Source organism: Vanessa tameamea, chromosome Z, assembly GCF_037043105.1.
Source record: "Vanessa tameamea isolate UH-Manoa-2023 chromosome Z, ilVanTame1 primary haplotype, whole genome shotgun sequence".
Taxonomy (NCBI): Eukaryota; Metazoa; Arthropoda; class Insecta; order Lepidoptera; family Nymphalidae; genus Vanessa; species Vanessa tameamea.
Genome location: NC_087341.1, coordinates 5,514,974 through 5,532,589, shown reverse-complemented (window position 1 = coordinate 5,532,589; position 17,616 = coordinate 5,514,974). Strand labels below are relative to the sequence as shown.

At 31.6% G+C, this 17,616-nt stretch overlaps 1 protein-coding gene across 6 annotated transcripts in view; it reads right to left on the bottom strand.

Annotated features, from left to right (window-relative positions):
* LOC113404238 (disco-interacting protein 2) overlaps positions 1-17,616 on the bottom strand; it is a 63,132-nt gene that overhangs the window by 24,831 nt on the left and 20,685 nt on the right. For 3 of the 6 annotated variants that reach the window (XM_026645086.2, XM_026645089.2, XM_026645088.2), the window contains exon 3: positions 16,215-16,328. The exons of 1 other annotated variant lie outside the window; for it this stretch is intronic. In XM_026645086.2, coding sequence (XP_026500871.1) covers positions 16,215-16,328 — 114 coding nt within the window. Of the gene's footprint in view, positions 1-1,744; positions 1,826-16,214; positions 16,329-17,616 lie in introns of all 6 variants that reach the window. 2 more of the 6 variants (XM_026645087.2, XM_026645091.2) reach the window with 1 other exon arrangement.

Here is a 17,616-nt window from a genome sequence, read left to right as displayed (position 1 = left end):
AATGTTTAATGATTCATGATTTACTAAACGTAGTATTATTAGCTAGCGGCCTGAAACTATATAAGTTTTCGCGTGTACGTCCCAAAGATTATCTCCATGTCAAAAGTGAGCTCACAAATACGATGACGGTGCATCGCCTTTAATGAAAACTTTTTTAATGAAACGATGCTACTTTTTAAATACAAACTGTATTAAGATAACTATAATCTTCTCAAAGCTTTAGGAAACTAATCAAAGCTAAAAATAAAAAAGGTAAAAACTTTGCTAAAAAGTTCCATAAATTTTGTTAGATAAGATTAAGGTACAAGAATTTTACTATTATAGAAACATGTAGTTTCCAGTGGAGATCTTATTTAATATGACAAGAGTTCAAAGAAAGCTCCCTAATCCATCACCGTGTAAAAAGTAGACAGCCTTAATCAATATAATAATATGAATAAAACAGTCGCAACATACCATAGCATTCGGAGTTATTAAATATTCAAAAGGCAGCGTCTATCCCAATTTAAGCTTGGGTTTGTTTTTATATCAAAGTAAATATATTTACTTATACAATTTACCAAGTTTGTTAGGCTTATATTCGTCGAAGACAAATGAAATACTTTAATCACACTCTGAACTTACTCGTTTGATTACAGTGTTTTGACATGATTGTAGTTTTTCAATACTTGATGCTTTAATTGGGCTTCGGTTTTGACTCACCGTATTGGGGTCGCAACACGTCGACTCGCGGAGAACTGGCTTTCAAGTTCCACGCACTACCGCAGTCCAACACCAATCATATATTCACAAACCGATACGTAAATCGTGTTTTATTCCTTAAGGCACGTTACGTAAGACACATTTTCGACTACACCGAAATCCGTGTATTACTACTTTGAATAATCAGGATACATTTTGGTCCTGTACTTATAAGTTATGCCAAGTTTACACAATAAATTTAGACCGTACAAGTTTAATATCTATACAGCAAGAAATTGCGAAGCAGTTATTCATTTTATCATATCGCTGAGGTATTTGTTACGACTTGAATTCGGTATATTTTGACACCTGTAGATGCATTTAATTGCATTGCAGTATTTGTTTGCGATAGTTAGACAAACGAAAGAAAAAAATACATTGCCATTTCATTCGCCTGAGATTAAGTTACCTAGAATATTAAAGTAATAATCGAAATCTGAATAATTTAAATAACCCCCAGTAATCTGAAGGTCGACAAGCGTTAATAACCAATAAATAAACGGTTCCCCTTGCAAAGTAAGTATTAACACGAATATTTAAATAGAAATAGAACTGGCTCAGCTTGATATTAAACATGTTTTTCTAGTTTAAAAGGTGTATTGCAATTTTACTATACCGGTGCCTTTGCCCCTAATTAATACATTATTTATATATAGTATACGTCACTATAAAATCCTATCCAATAATTGCGGCGAGATCTCATTTAATAAACACCACTGCCACAAGTAATGGTGAAAGCCATTATAAATATATTATTACTTTTAATCCTGATAAAACCAAGATAGTAATAGTATTTAAGCCCAGTGATGATATTTATACACCAATAAGAGAAAAATACCAAGTAACTAAGTAAACGAGTGTTAGTAAATAGAACGAGCAAGATTTAAAATTTTCTAGACAGGCCCGAAACAAAAGACTGACAAGAATGACATCACACATAATATAATAATATGATCACCATGTCCATGGACAGCGATAGGTTCTTTATAGTGTTATGACTCACCCGAGTGGTAGCGACTCTCGTTGCGCGTGAGTCGTCTGTTGGTCCTTCCAGGCGGCGAACGAAGCGCCGCGGCCGATCTCACTGCGACGCGATAAAGAACCACACGTACACGTAACCACACTCACACAGGTATGTGGACGCCACAAGAGAAACCAATTTCAAATTTGGAATCGATTCATTTGCAGGAGAATATTTTCCAATATTTTAAATATATATATGTATAATAAAATTTATTAATTACGAAATAGCTCTTAAGTATAAAAAAAAGTTATTAACAAAATAGCATTTCAGAAACAAAAATGCATGTAAATTTAACCACCAACCTTATCTTCAAATACCTAAGGCGTAGTGAAATGAAGTTTTTGGAGATTGGTGATTAAAGTTACCTTTTGTTAACTACTACACTAGTCATTGCTGAATAAAATATGCCTTGCCGACTAGGATCATATGTTTCTATACAATGGAGCAATCCTTTATGTTATGACGCACGCAACCACAATTTACCGATCACGATCATTTTCTTTTCTTCTAAAATTACTATTAATTCAAAAGAAACCTATTTAATATATTTAATTTGACGTTTCAATTTTTTCTTTACAAAACTTTTTTTTCGTTATCATACTAATTTATTTTTATTTCGCCTTCTTACAGGTGACATTTGACAGCGAAAAAAAAATTGCAATTTTTTTCTTTGATGACATTTAGTACTTTATTTTAGATAGTCGTATGGGACGCTAAAAATATGGAAGCAACCATAGAGGTTGATGTTGAGAGATTAGATTCTGAGATTATAGATGAGCACCTACGATCTTCGACTGCCGTTTTACATGATATTTTGAGTGACAAAAATAAAGGAGAGATCGGAAACTCTCCGCGTATGTGTCTCCAATGCGGGAAATTTTACAAAACCGTTACTTCACTTAACATGCATCTCCTTTTAAAGCATCCCGAAGATCAGGTCGTGGTAAAATGTGCTTTGTGTGACAAAGAATATCCTTCATTGATGAGCCTACAAAAACACGTACGTTACATGCATCGCTACGGTAATCGATGCAAAGCGTGTTATAGAACCTTCCCAACTACGGAGCAATTAAACAATCACATGTTAAACTGCAGCAAGATGGAAACTCCATGCGAAGAATGCGGGAAGATATTCGATTCGGCGCTCGCTCTTCGCAACCACAGCAAATATAAACATCCGGAAAGTATGAACAACTCCTGTGAATTATGTCGGCGTACGTTCACGAGTAGTCGTAGCTTATCAAACCACATGGCAACTATACACCCTCCGAGCGCGACAAATTGTAACTGGTGCCGTCGCTCTTTCAATTCATTACCGGCTTTACAGAGCCATATTTTATACAAACACAAAACTGACGGACCGAAGTGTGCCCTCTGCTGTAAATTATTTGGTTCGAATAATGGTCTTTATCGACATTCACGCAAAATTCATTTTACTAGTGAAAATAACTATCATTGTGGTATCTGCAAGAAGAATTTCAAAAGTGCTAATGCCGTTGTTAGGCATGTAATGGCAACGCACACAGACACAGACAAACAATTCGATAGAACAAATACTTAGTAAATAGCAGTGTTATTGTTATTATATAACATATATAATGACTATGATAATGACTTTAATAACTAATATTTAAATTACTCTTTGTTGGTGTCGATTTGTATTTGTTGATAAATTCAAGTAAATTATATGTTAATTAATTTTAATGTGCTATTTTCGTCGTCAAAAGTTTTTTGAATAAAGAAAATTATCATTCATCAATTGAATTTTTTTAATGCAAACATCCTTAATTAACTGTTTAAAATGTGCACTATTTAAATATTAATAATAATAAAATTAAAGTCAATCTTTAAATAGAAAATATTGGCTTAATTACTTATACACACATTATATATTAAATAATTCGAATAAGATGATATCAGACAACTTCAATGATAGTTTAAGAGTCTAGATTTTTGCTACGGCACACATTTGCTAATAAATTTGTTTGTTGAAAAATGTGATATTGAAGTTCTATATGATATAATATATTTGCATATAAATAAACTTTTGTCAGTGAATTTCAAATTGCTTTTTCGTAACTTCAATTTAAGCCGGTGATTCACTAATTTATTCGTAAATTAATCTATGCTACCGATGCGCTCAGTGCTAATACATAATATCCGCACACTCAACGTGCTTTTTGTAATGCGTTTATTTCATATGTATATCCAGTAATATCTTTGGAACTATTGCGAAATATAAACGGAAACTTTTACTAATGGTAACAGCTAATTACTAACGCTTATTTTTAGCATAGGATCTATAAGAGGTAGAGGAAGTAATACGTGCCGAGGCGGTTTTTGTAGATCTACAAATCATAATAGTCTCAGCAGCGCCCGGAATTTTAAATATTTTAGTTACGTTGTGCATTTAGTGAAGAATTAAATTTTCTTTTACACCTCATCATTCGAATCATAGTTTAGAAGATATTATAGATTCCAAATTACGAGCAAGAAAATAATACCGTCCGCTGTGAAACGGATGGTCGGATAACGGGCCATAACGATAAAATTTTGTCCTTGACTGTTAAATACATCTAAATTTGAAGAAAGAAAACTTTCAATCTTATTTTAAAATAAAATTGCCTTATATTTTTAGTATTTATATTTTCAATTTGATAAACTTATATGTATCAATAAATAAATAAACGTTATAAAGTTATATACCTGCTTAATATTTTATCATAAAACGCACTTTAATTTTCGTTATTATAAAATTGCGTGCGAAGCCAGTATGGTTCGCTAGTTAAATATTGATATAAGTATATAAACTACAAATTATTTAAATGTTATAAAATAAATATGCCTACTTTCTATAAAATAATTCTTCCTGCTAAGCGCGCTTACTTTACACTAAACATAGGTACGTGATTGGTTCAGCAAGGTTTATATTACGATACATGATAACTAAATTAGACTATAATTTGACGGTTAATAGCATCATTTAGACTGCACACGTTAATTTGTAAAGTGGGATGGATACAAGAGGACATAATGATAGCAATCAGAATTAATTATTCTAGAATCACAAAAACCCTAAAACAATGTTTAAATAAAGTTCAACAAATTAGTATTGTTACATTTTAAATCATATTTTGAATATAACTATATACACTTTGAAAGCTAAGCTAAAAGCGCAGAACTTCTTAAAATAAACGAGTCGAAGTAATTGTTATTGATAATTGATATATTATCATCTCATTAAGATGCTACATCTAATTAAGGCGTTGTTTATATAAAGCAATTTACTCGACAAAGATCCAGGCTTATTGAATAAATTACTTAACTGTATACATTTACTTCAATAGCACGCTACATATTTTAAGGCATACATAACATAATCAGCCTGTAAATTTCCCACTGCTGGGCTAAGGCCTCCTCTCCCGTTGAGGAGAAGGTATGAAGCATATTCCACCACGCTGCTCCAATGCGGGTTGGTGGAATACACATGGGGCAGAATTTCGTTGAAATTAGACACATGCAGGTTTCCTCACGATGTTTTCCTTCACCGCCGAGCACGAGATAAATTATAAACACAAATTAAGCTCATGAATATTCAGTGGTGCCTGCCTGGGTTTGAACCCGAAATCATCGGTTAAGATGCACGCGTTCTAACCACTGGGCCATCTCGGCATTTTAAGGCAAGTTTACAAAATTATTTAGCGTACAACGAGAGCGCAACGATGATCGCATCGCGTGTTTGTTGTTAACTAGTATTTAATTCATCTATGAAAATAATATTATTTTTATAAACAAGGAATCGATTCCAGTGGATGGACATCTACGTAACTCAAATACACCATAAACATGTTTTTCAGGCTTTTAAAAATGATAAATGCTCAATATTCAATCCGTTGTTAAAAGCTTAAATATGAAAGTATTAGTGTAAAAGCATTTTTATTTCAGCTATATTAGTTATGGTCTAAAGAATTTTTGTTTGTTTTTTCGAGTGCCACGTGAACGGCTATCGAAGCATTCTTCTTGCGTACTGGTAATAGGTAATAAATGTTTAAATAAAAATGAAATGTGTATCTATTTATATGTTAGAAATATGTATACTTATTTAAAAATGGAACAAAAGAAACGTGACGTTAACAAAAAAAAAACGTAACACAGAATCGACTCCTAAGTTTTTATATTTTGATCCTGTATCATTACTATCGATAAAGTTTAAAGTTATTATTTAAAGTTGTTATATTATACAAAATATTTTTACGCAACGAAATAACTAAAAAAGAACTCTCAATAGGACTTGATTTAGTTCAAATCAGGGTCAAAATAAATATTTACTAACGACCCTCTAACATTAAAAAAAAAAGAAAGTGTAATTAACGTATATGAACTTTTAAAAAGTCTGCTTTATTTATCTCAAACGTCGTCCGTTCAGAATTACAAGATCAATCTTTGCGGACGACACTTGAAACTACAAAGTCTCAAAAGTTGTAAAACATTGTCACTAAAAACATCTAACCGTAACGTTATTTAGTTTAACTACATTCGATTATATATCTAATAAAATACATATAATGTGAAATTTCTAAGCCCAACGTACTAATATAGACGACTTTTTAACTGAATTCAGAAAACAAAAAGAAATACGTTATAACATTTGAATAATTAGACCACAAACACCAGAAATGCAAGCTTCAATTCCTATAAATGCGAAATTTGCAAATGGCATTCACAATTTAAGCTGTTGAATAACACTAAGGTAGATAAATTCGGGATTTGATACTCTTAAATATTCATTCACCCCTAAGACCTAGGGCCCAGTTAATAATATTTTATTATAGCGAGTTCCTTGATTTAAAATTATATTAATTAAATGTAATTAGAATTAATCACAAATTATTTATTAATTAAATTGCCGTCTGAAATTTGTCACCTAGTCGAACTAACGATGGGCGAAACTAACGACTAAAAAAAGAACATGATTAAGCTTAGAATGTAATGAAAGCAAAGGCGCGGCCATCTCGCACATGGGTGCGGAGAGTGTTATCACATTACAGCGTGTATCATCGGAGCCACAGAATAGTTTTACCAAGTTTACATTTACCTACTCCATAAACAAAGAATGTAGCTGACTCGGCGCAGTTATTAGCTTATAAGGCTGCGGATCTTGAGGTCTCGGGTTCGAAAACCCATGTTATAAAAGTTATGTTTGTTTCTGGGTTGGCGTTAAGTGGTTTCCCCTTTAAGCCTCGTAAATCATGTAAATCTGTTGTTTAAAATTATCTCTGATCGTGTCGGGTTGCCATCTCAACGCACTATTACTGTGTTTTTTTCTGTTATTAGTTTATTATAAAGAAAAAAATGCAATGCTGTTTTTATGTCAAAACCTTAAAACAGTACCTATCCATTTCCATTTAGATCCGACGTTAGAACGATCGAATGCCAATAATTCACTATCTCCAAATAGCAATCGTCAAACCGCCTATTAAGGATTTCCAGTTCAATGTTTAATCGCTAGCTATTGTCAAATTATTTCGTGAAATTGCTTTTGTCATATTTTAAGATAGTCTCCTAGATAGTAGATAGATTTAGATTATAGGTAAGTCGCGCAACAAATAGATTTTCATCGCGACAGATACGGAAATAATTACCCGTATAATTCGAATTTAGAAGTAATGGTAAATATTTATACAGTCAATCTCGAAAACCCTGATTACAAAACCTGCCTCGAAATATTGATGAGTATAGTGCTATGTTCCGGATTCCGGAATTTGCTCTGCGGCAAACGAGATTAAATCAAAGTGTAATTAATTAGGAATTTACTTTTCGAAATATAAAATACTTTGTTTAGTTAGACATAAATAGAGTATAACCTTATATTAAATATTAAAAAAATATATATATTCATTTAGATATTTTTAATACCAAGTAATCTTTACTCGGTGGTTAAAATTTGACCATACTAATTATTTAAACATTGTATTATTTATCCAGATAGTATACTACTTTACTAGTGTGCGTGTACTTAGTGGCCAACTTTTTCGACGCGTTCTCAGCTTTGAGTCTAACTAGACATGTAAATACTCAAAGATTAAAACAGATTATACGAATGTGTTTCGAAACACATATTTATTCTTATTTACATAAAAACATAACACACATTGATGGCACTAAAAATCAATAGATGCAAAACGAAAAAAATAAAATCGTCTGACAAAAACGTATCAACTGCCTTGGCTTTTATTAATTTATAACTAGATACTAACATATTAAATTAATATTATAATTTAAAAATACATTCGACATGACTATGAACTATTTCTTTTCATTTCAAGGAAATTCACATAGAAAAATTTAAAAGAGACATTGAACCAAGAATGATATATAACAGTTCAAAAGGCGACTTGTTAGGGATACTACACGAGCACGGATGTGGAGTCGTTCACATTTTACTGCCATGTAATGTGGAAAGATACATTGATAGTCGATGACGTGGACGTCCAATAAAGAATACTTCATCCTGATTCAAAAGATACTTCACAACGCAAAGAACCTATTCAAATTTTAAAATGATAATTACGAATTATAAATTCGAAAATATAATATTTATAAAGAAAAAAATCTATAACGATTTATTAATATTTCTATATGCGCAATTCTTAATAATGATTTCCTTAACTTTAATATAAAACATAAATTAACAAATCTAAATAAACACAGTAGAAATACTACAATTGTATTGTTATAAAGTGATTAACTTTGATAAAAAAAATACATATACATTGTTATAATGCATAGCATCTATAATTAAAAACAAAACAATAGCAGATATTTGCAAACAATTCTTCAGACCAAATATACTCACTATTGCTTTCGTATGAATGCCACACAATACTTTTAACATGGACTTGGAGATTTTAATATATAGAAAGTTTTAAGTGTTATCGGAATAAAAGACAAGTCTGATTACTGTTAAGTCGTGAATAGCATAATATCATTACTGATCTATAAAACCTTTCATATGCCTTTGTTTATTTTATTTAAATAAAGGTTGGTTTAAATTCCAAATGTATGCGTAACAAATTACACATCCGTGAAAATCTCAGCTGAATTGCGGAAATTCATATCCGCAGTAATCACAAACATTAATTCTAATTTCAATATAATTTACTTTGCCTAACTTCAAAGCGATAGTACGGTTAACTAAAATTATTTCATATATTTCTATTAATCATGTTTGTTCTGTACATCTCTATCGAGAAAACTTTGTGACGGAATGTAAGAGGACCTCTCTTGAGTTGAAAATATTATAACGCGATTTTATAACTCGCTGATTTGACTCTGAATAGTCCCTGGCATATTCAAAACACTGGTATAAATACTAATAGCAATAAAAGAGGAGGTGTCGCCCGCGTAGATTTAAAAAAAATGGCATACTCTAATTTCAAAATGTATTGAATATAAAATCGTTTTGATATGAAGGAACGAATATTGGCGAAAGTGGAGGAATGGAGGTACAGTTCCTAATTTAAATTCAAAATATCGCAAAATCTTTTTCTAGCGAGTCTCTCCTCTACGATTACGAGCGAAGGTATCTTTCAAATCTCTATTTTATAGAGCAGCCGGTGCGGCGATGGTCAATCAGTGCGGACATTGCTTTTTTATATATGTATTTATTCAAGTAGAATTTTAGTTATTTCAATCATAAATGCAAAAAATAGTACAATGGTTCGTTTTTGTACATAGAATGTTTTTTGCCGAAGAGCACTTAAGACATTATTATCCTAATGAAACTCAATACCTGTTTATACTTTGTATCATTGTATAGAATTTGAATTGTATCTCGGGAAATATAAGGGTTATATAAGTGAAAAATTCAACATCTGCGGGAACGAATTCGAGTGTGCCTACGGTGCTCTCTTTATATTTGTAACAAATATAAAACTATCAAACATCGTAGTCAGACAATACAATTCATGGATATATATAAATTCAAGATTATTTTACTAAGTAATCTAAATTATTAAATGTAATGGCTAGGGAGCTGCTCAAGTTATATAGAAATTTCGCGCGCCAGTATGCCACATTAATGTTAGCCACATAAGCATGTGTCTGACATTATTAATAGAAAAAGATTGACCATTGAAATTGAAATCAATTTAAAAAAACATTTAAAAGTACTTAGATATTATTTGCTCGTGTCTATTTCTGACTCTGATGTTCAGAATCGATTTAAAAACGGAGAGAATCGAGGAGGCAGACATCAAGACTCTCGACATGAGTTTATAACATTTTTTTTATATAATTTTGTAATTTAAAAAAAATAAAATATATATAATGTGTACACATGGCAGATCTGTTCAATTATTGACATTGTGAACGTCCACAGAAAAACGGCCCGCCATTATGATTACAGCCCGCTTCTGCGTTGTCAATTTACAACGCTTTAAACATGTATAAAAATAGTTGCGCTATATAATATGTTCATATGCCTCGTGCGGGGATGATCACATCACTTATAAAATGAACAAAATCGATTCGACATTCATACATACTTGCCAAAAGGCAATCCAGACGACAAAGAACTTTTATTTGTATGAATAAGTACTCACATTTGGTTGAGTCTGTCTAGATAAAATACTTAGACATTGAATATTTTCTTATGTAAAATAGACTTACAACAATTGTAACATAACAAATCACCATATTCTTTAATAATTAACGAGTCCTTCTATATTTTGAGATGTACAACATACATAAAATATTTGAGTACAACTGCAGATTATCGATGAAAGTGCTTTTCTAAAGATGCTCATACGCGGTAGCTGTAAGCGAACATAACCAAAGCTGAATAAATAATCGTTCTGTGTGTCCCACCCTTTACTACCTATATTTAATGCTTCTATAAAATGCCCGTCGTAAAGAAGCATTGCGCGACTACAAATAGACTGAACTAAATTTCTCTTTTATAGATTTATCTATCGAATGAGATTCAATAGCTGTACCAGTTTTCTTTACTTATACTACTTCCATCGTAAGTAATCTATAAAATTCATATTTTCACATACAACTGACCCCGCTTCCTTGTAAATGAACCAGTATATTGTATTCTTTAACATTTAAAACATTTAACCTATACTACATACTAACTTACATTAAGATAAAAAAGTGCATTATCGGTGTAGAAAGAATAATTTATATCATTCAAATCGTGCCTTAAACGTGTGTAACATAACACTAACAAACTCATTCATTTAGGTAGCCATCATAATATTCTATAAGCTGGCCCGGAACCGAAATAAAACCGAATAAAACATTAACACATTAGTCCACTCAAAACGTCATGCCAGTAAAAATATGTTTTTAAAAAAGTATAAAAAAAAATATTGAACGCCTAACTACAAAATCAATATAAAAAAGTGATATAAAAAAGAAAGTCCAGTTTAACTACGTGCTTCAAACGGTTACAAGGCTAAAAGGGATTCGTCAGATTGGTAGTAGCCACTTTCGTTAAGTTGCAGTGTGTCTGTGCCTGTGTTGTGCGTGGTGTGGTGTGTTTTGTTTTTTTATGAAATTATCGATAACGTTGAATATTTGCTTTAAATGAATTAGACTAAACATAAAATTAGTTAACTTTAATCGCACACCTAATGCGACATTACAAGAACCAGTTCAAAGATAAAATCGTTTTATCAAGACGTAGTCTAGTGTTTAATTGTATATACGTGATTACGAGACACTTGATCATACAAGTCTCACTGGGGATCTTCAATGAGACGACATTGTTAATCGAATAACAATAAATAAAGTATTTTATTGGTACCGTCACACATTATGTAAACTGTAAACGCGGTGAGAACTAAATGATATGAGAGATCATTTGAGCGCGTTTCGCTATTATATTTACCATTTTCAAAACGGAAATAATGTCGTAAGAAAAACATTTTTTTTTACAGTTGGGCGTATTTTTCGTAGAGCAAATAATGAATCGTTGTCGACCAAAAGTAAACAGTTATGATATTATATTCATTAGAACTTACTTTTTAATTTATGTCGATATTATTCACTTCATCGGAGGAGCATTTATAAAGATAAAAAAAATTAAAAGAGAAAAAATTTAACTATTTTCATTATATCAAACGTTAGTTATTTTTTTTTATTAAAACGGAAATAAAAAGATTATTTCAAGTATGTTATACACAAAAGAAAACAGTTTAGTTAATTTTTTTTTGTTTTTTACCAAAGAAATTTTAGAACGAAAACCAATATTTCAATGTCACATATAGAATTTGGTTACTGTATGTATATAACATAAACTATAAAAGTAGCTAAATATAAATTACTTGATTAATTGTAAAGGAATTTATAATAAACTCGATGCAAAATCTTATCTTGTCTACTAATTCACCCAATACCAGTTTATTAAGTTAAGTAAGCTTAGTGTAATGCTACACTTCGAACGCAATGAAACTCACTAGTATTTACCATTTCGTTTTTTAGAAACCTACTCGTCTGAACTTTCAATTTGTGCAAAAGATATAACTAAATAAAAAAATATTTATGGAAGAATTAAAAAAAAACACATAGTTTTTTGGTTTCCACTAAAATAAACGTTATAAGGATATTTTAATTTTGAGACTTAAAGGCAAAACAACCGAGCGGTAGCTGATTTATATGTAATTGGTTAAAAAATAATATCTTGCTTGCTAGAAAAGTACTATGATTTACAGTGGGTTCGCGTGCTAATATGCAGTTCAATTATTTGCTGTTATTTTTTAAATGTTTTATAACATCTTACTCGAAAGCACTTAAAGTTTCATTATCGAGCAAGAGCAAGTTACTCTTTACTGTTTTTCAGTTAAAAAACATCACAGCTACAGTTGTATCAAAAAAAGTAATACGTTAGACATTGCCTTCATAAGAATATTTTAATTCTAATCTAATTTTTAAATTTAACTACGGACAAAAATATTATGAATCTATGATTGACAGACTTCTAATTTCACTCACTGAAAATAACAGCGTTGTACATTTTTTTAGAAAAATAGAATAGCAACTGCTTCAACTTTCAAGTCTTAATATGGACAAATATAAATTAAATTATTTACAATAACCCTGCTGGCCACTTTAGTAATAACCGTTAGATTAAAACTATATTGTTAAACAAACAATCAATAGTGGGACAGGTCGTTAGAGATAAAAGTACGATAAGATATATAAGTTCCGTCAGAATATCCAACGTGATCCATATATATTGCACTACTTGTCGCCCGCGGCTTCGCTCGCGTTTTAGGGGTTCGTTGTCATGTGTTAAGCAAAAAAAGTAGCCTATGTCCTTCCTTGGAGTTCAGGTTTGCTTCATACCAAATTTCGTCAAATTCGGTTAATTCGTTGGGCAGTGAAAAAGCGACAGACAGACAGACAAAGTTACTTTCACATTTATAATATTAGTAAAGATTATTTCATAATATTCAACAAAAATAAATTAAACTTAAAGGAAGCAATATATGTAATTAATACTAAACTCCCTAAGCGTGAATATGAAGCATTTCGTAATTAAATTTATAAAACTTGCTGACCTTTACAGGTCGTTACCGTTTCATAACAATAAGGAATATAATGAAAACATATTTTTTATATTCATCTTTAACATTATTGCTAGTTAGTCTTATGATTTTTAATTGTACTCAAAGAAAAAATCTTCTAATTTATTGTAAAAAACAAAAATTTACTTAAAAAAATATTGATTTTAAATTAACTTTTTTCATTATTCTATTCGAAAAACCGTGTAAATAATGATTAACCTGTGAAACATAGCCTGTTATAATATGCAACGTTTTAAAAGCAAACCTATGTTTCCGTTTGCACAACCCGCATGCACCCCAAGCCCGCAAAACCACCGACGCCTCCCCCCCCCCCCCGTTTCCGGTTTGTCGCTGCTGGATAACTGTCTCGATAGCTCGGTAATAATATTAGGTTGGTAATTTGATACGTAGTGGCGTTCCTGCGCAATATATCATCAGCTTTCGACTCACTCGTACATATCACTATAATTTATATACATCTGTACACTCTATCACTTGTAGTAATAGAGACTGAGCTAGAGCGGGATGGAAACAGTTTCGTTTTTGTCACTATCATGTTTATTGTTAGCCAGATATATGGACATCTCTCGTTTGTTATATCATTATTTGTTATGAAGCGAAAACACAGTACGTATTTAATGTAAATATAGAACAATCCACAAGTAAAAAAAAGTAAATATTTAATAATTTTCAACGATTACATTGGAAAACAAACTCACAATTTATATTATAATGAACTGATTATATTACAATTTTAACAAGCTAACTATTGATTTCCAATGATTAATTTAATTAGTTGATCGCGTATCAACGAACACGTTTATAATATCAAATTAAACCAAATTATGTCATACAATTTGAAATTGGGTTAAATTGAAAAAGTGCCGTGTATGGAGGCTGAGTTTTGTTATTAGTGCTTTTTCGTTGAATGCCGGCAAGTGCGTTCCACTTCGTTCTACTGACATACAAAACATCTCACAAAAACACAAGTCGAATAGGCCCGTAATACGAGCGTGGATGTGGTCGACCGCGTCATGTTTATTTGTCTTCACCATTAGTCATGATGAATAATATTTTAGTGGAGAAATCGACCATTATACCAATTTTTATATGATATGTTTTTTAACTTATTTACTTTCTAAGAGGAAATAATTACTAGGCCATGTACTTAACTTTTAAGAGTATAACACAAATACACAAATAATACCGCTCGGGTACCAACAGCGAGACAGAATTTGTAAAACAATATTGTTTGCCTTAAGCAATTAGTATTCTTATCTTCTGGTCTTGTAAATTGATTGAACTGTACAAATCTGGCGAGTTCGACTCGGGCCACGCAGATGACACAAAGAGATAGAGAATATATTTATGGAAAATAATACAAAGAAATTCAAAGACACAAATATATCATTAATTATTGGTGTAATTAATACTTTCATTGGTGTGAAACTAATAAAATAATTGTGTATTGAAAGTCCTTGTATAACTCTCGATTCCGCGAAGCGACTCGACTTTTGTTTATATGTCAAAGTTTTGTAGGTTTAATTATTACTGCACTTTAATTATTTATTAATCACTGACGTATTAACAACACACATTACCGGGAATTCGCATTTGTATTCGCTTTTGTTGCTTCACTATAATCTTTCGCGTGCTACACCTGCCTTTATTATAATCCGATGCAAAATTTATCGATATTTTTTTATAGTGTTATTTACCTACAATAATTTTATTTTTAAACCCCATGACACCCTCAACTGGATGGAGTAATGGACGATCTCAAAATTAATTACTTTAGGACAAGAACTTATTAATATTACAGTTTAAAGTCAGGTTATATTTAGTAAGGTGGTATTTTTTTAAGTCAGTTCTGACAGTTAATTGCAATATCTTGAATAGGAAAAAACATATCAGATTACGTAATAAACATAGATATATAGATTTCTCGATCCGGATTAAAATTGAAAGCATGATAAACAAAGGCTCACCATTCAAGTTGTTTGAAGGTGCTATTACATTGTTCAAGAAAAGCGATAAAACCAGCTAGGTCTCGTTTCAATTTAACAAAGCAGTTAAGTGACTGCAAGGGGTCAGCGCACGCTACTGAATAGAATTCAATAATACCATCTCGGGTTAACTAGAATAGCTCAAATATCACAACATCTTTAAAAACTTTTACATTTAAATAGAAAATAGATTTTTATGTCACGAGTAGGGGCTAATATATAAACACTCGTCTCCATTTATCAGTTCTAAAGTTCAGATAATTATGTGGGTAGATATGATCTTATCAAGTCATTTGAACTAGGGGCGGGGGGAGGGGCTATTACAGTGTGATCGGATAAAAAGCGTTAGTTCACGTGCTCTACAAAGCGGAACGTATTTACATGCGACAATTTAACGCCGATACATATTCAAGGTCTTTTTTAATGTTTACTGCAAGTTCATGTTAATGTCTTACTAAAGCAAAGGAAACTGAAGTTGATATCTTAGTATTTTTTAAGTATAGCGTTGCCACGGACTGAATGCATACCTATGAACTTTGCCATAAAATGTTCTTTACGTAATTTTTACAGTAGCAACTATTACTCAACTCACAGCTGTTTACTATTCTAGTCCGTGACGATAAAGATTTTTTGAGGAGTTTTTGCAAGTAGATTCAAAACGTACGCATTATTTTTACATGAAGTCATAAATTATACTCGAAGTAATTTAAATAATTTTATTTTCCTTGAAACCTTGATTCTCATTAATAATTACATTAAAAATACTTTCATAATAAGAATGGATGATCGATATTGTTATTGTTTGTTTTATTGAAGTGTAATTTTTGTATAAGTGGCAACTACCAATCTGTTAATTCCCTTAGATACCTGAATGGTATCTCTTCTCATTGTGAGTGACTCGTCGATGCGTCCGTCGGTTTCTTGTATGTTGCCGGCTGCTACCGCCGTCTCCACGCGGACCACGAAGCGGCTGATTGCCTGCTGTATAATATATCATAACGCCTGAACATCATTTAGAGACCTTTCTAAGCAGTTTCTTCTTCTTTGTAGAATAACTTCATATTTTTTGCTTAGCCATAGGACGGGTCAAATGTCATTAGCACTATGTAAAAATTAAAATATGTAATTACGTGTACATATAGACATCTTAATAAATAAACGATGTAAAATGTTTTACCGATACGATTGACTCGAATATATGTATGCATTTGAAATATTGCGAAATTATCTTTTACTTTTTCTTTTACTTCTAATTGATATTGTATTTTATAGAGTTACTTAGTTTTTAGTTGCGCAACAGATTATCATAAAGTTCGGTGACCTCGACGTCTGATAAGGGCCGAGGTGAGGACGTTATCAGGTGGCGCAATGCAGGCCCGAAAATGTCGACCTAAAGCCTAGCATTTTGAGAGGTGAGCGATCAATACGCGCTGTGCATGATGGCAATCCCTTGTCTCAGACATAAGAATAATATTTTAATTAAGATTAATTACAATATGAAACGGCTTATATACCACGTTTTTTATACACAAACAAATAAATATAAGAGATTCAAATAACGCTACTTCTAAAGTGAACAATTCGTACAATAATAACAAGTCTCGAATGGCAGACAAAATGGCGACTACAATAATGCACTGAATAAATAGGCAGTTACAATTCGAAACAATGACACTGCTGTGACTCAAGTGCTAAAAATGAGAAATGAATTAGTTTTATATTAATTTCGTCTTATAAAAGATTATTTCTTCATTGAATACAATTTACATCGAAAATCTCTAACGCATTGTTTTAACAGATTTTTAACAATTTAAACAAGGTTATCTGGTAAAAGCTTTGAAAGTGTTTTGTCTGTACTTTAATCGGTGTCTTTAATCTAGCTTTTATAACTTATTCTTAGACAACGTGTATCCATTACTCGAGCACTTTCATTGCGAACGTGAAAATATTAAAATTTCGCATAGAGCAATAAACGAACAGACGCAATAATTGTATACGCACCTCATCACGTTTCACCTCGGGCCAAGGTTTTAACAATTACGGTTTGTATTTATACGCGAGTTGCACTGCAAGCACAAAGCTGAACCATTAATGAGTGCCAGGTATCTAGTGTAACATTACGTGCCATTACGATGATATAGTATCGTGGTGATAAAGTGTGGTTGTCGTGCGTGTGGGGTCACCAACTAACTAAACCATAATGTAAAATATAAATATAAACTAGTATACATGTACAAAATTAATATGATATCGTAATCAACGAACGCTG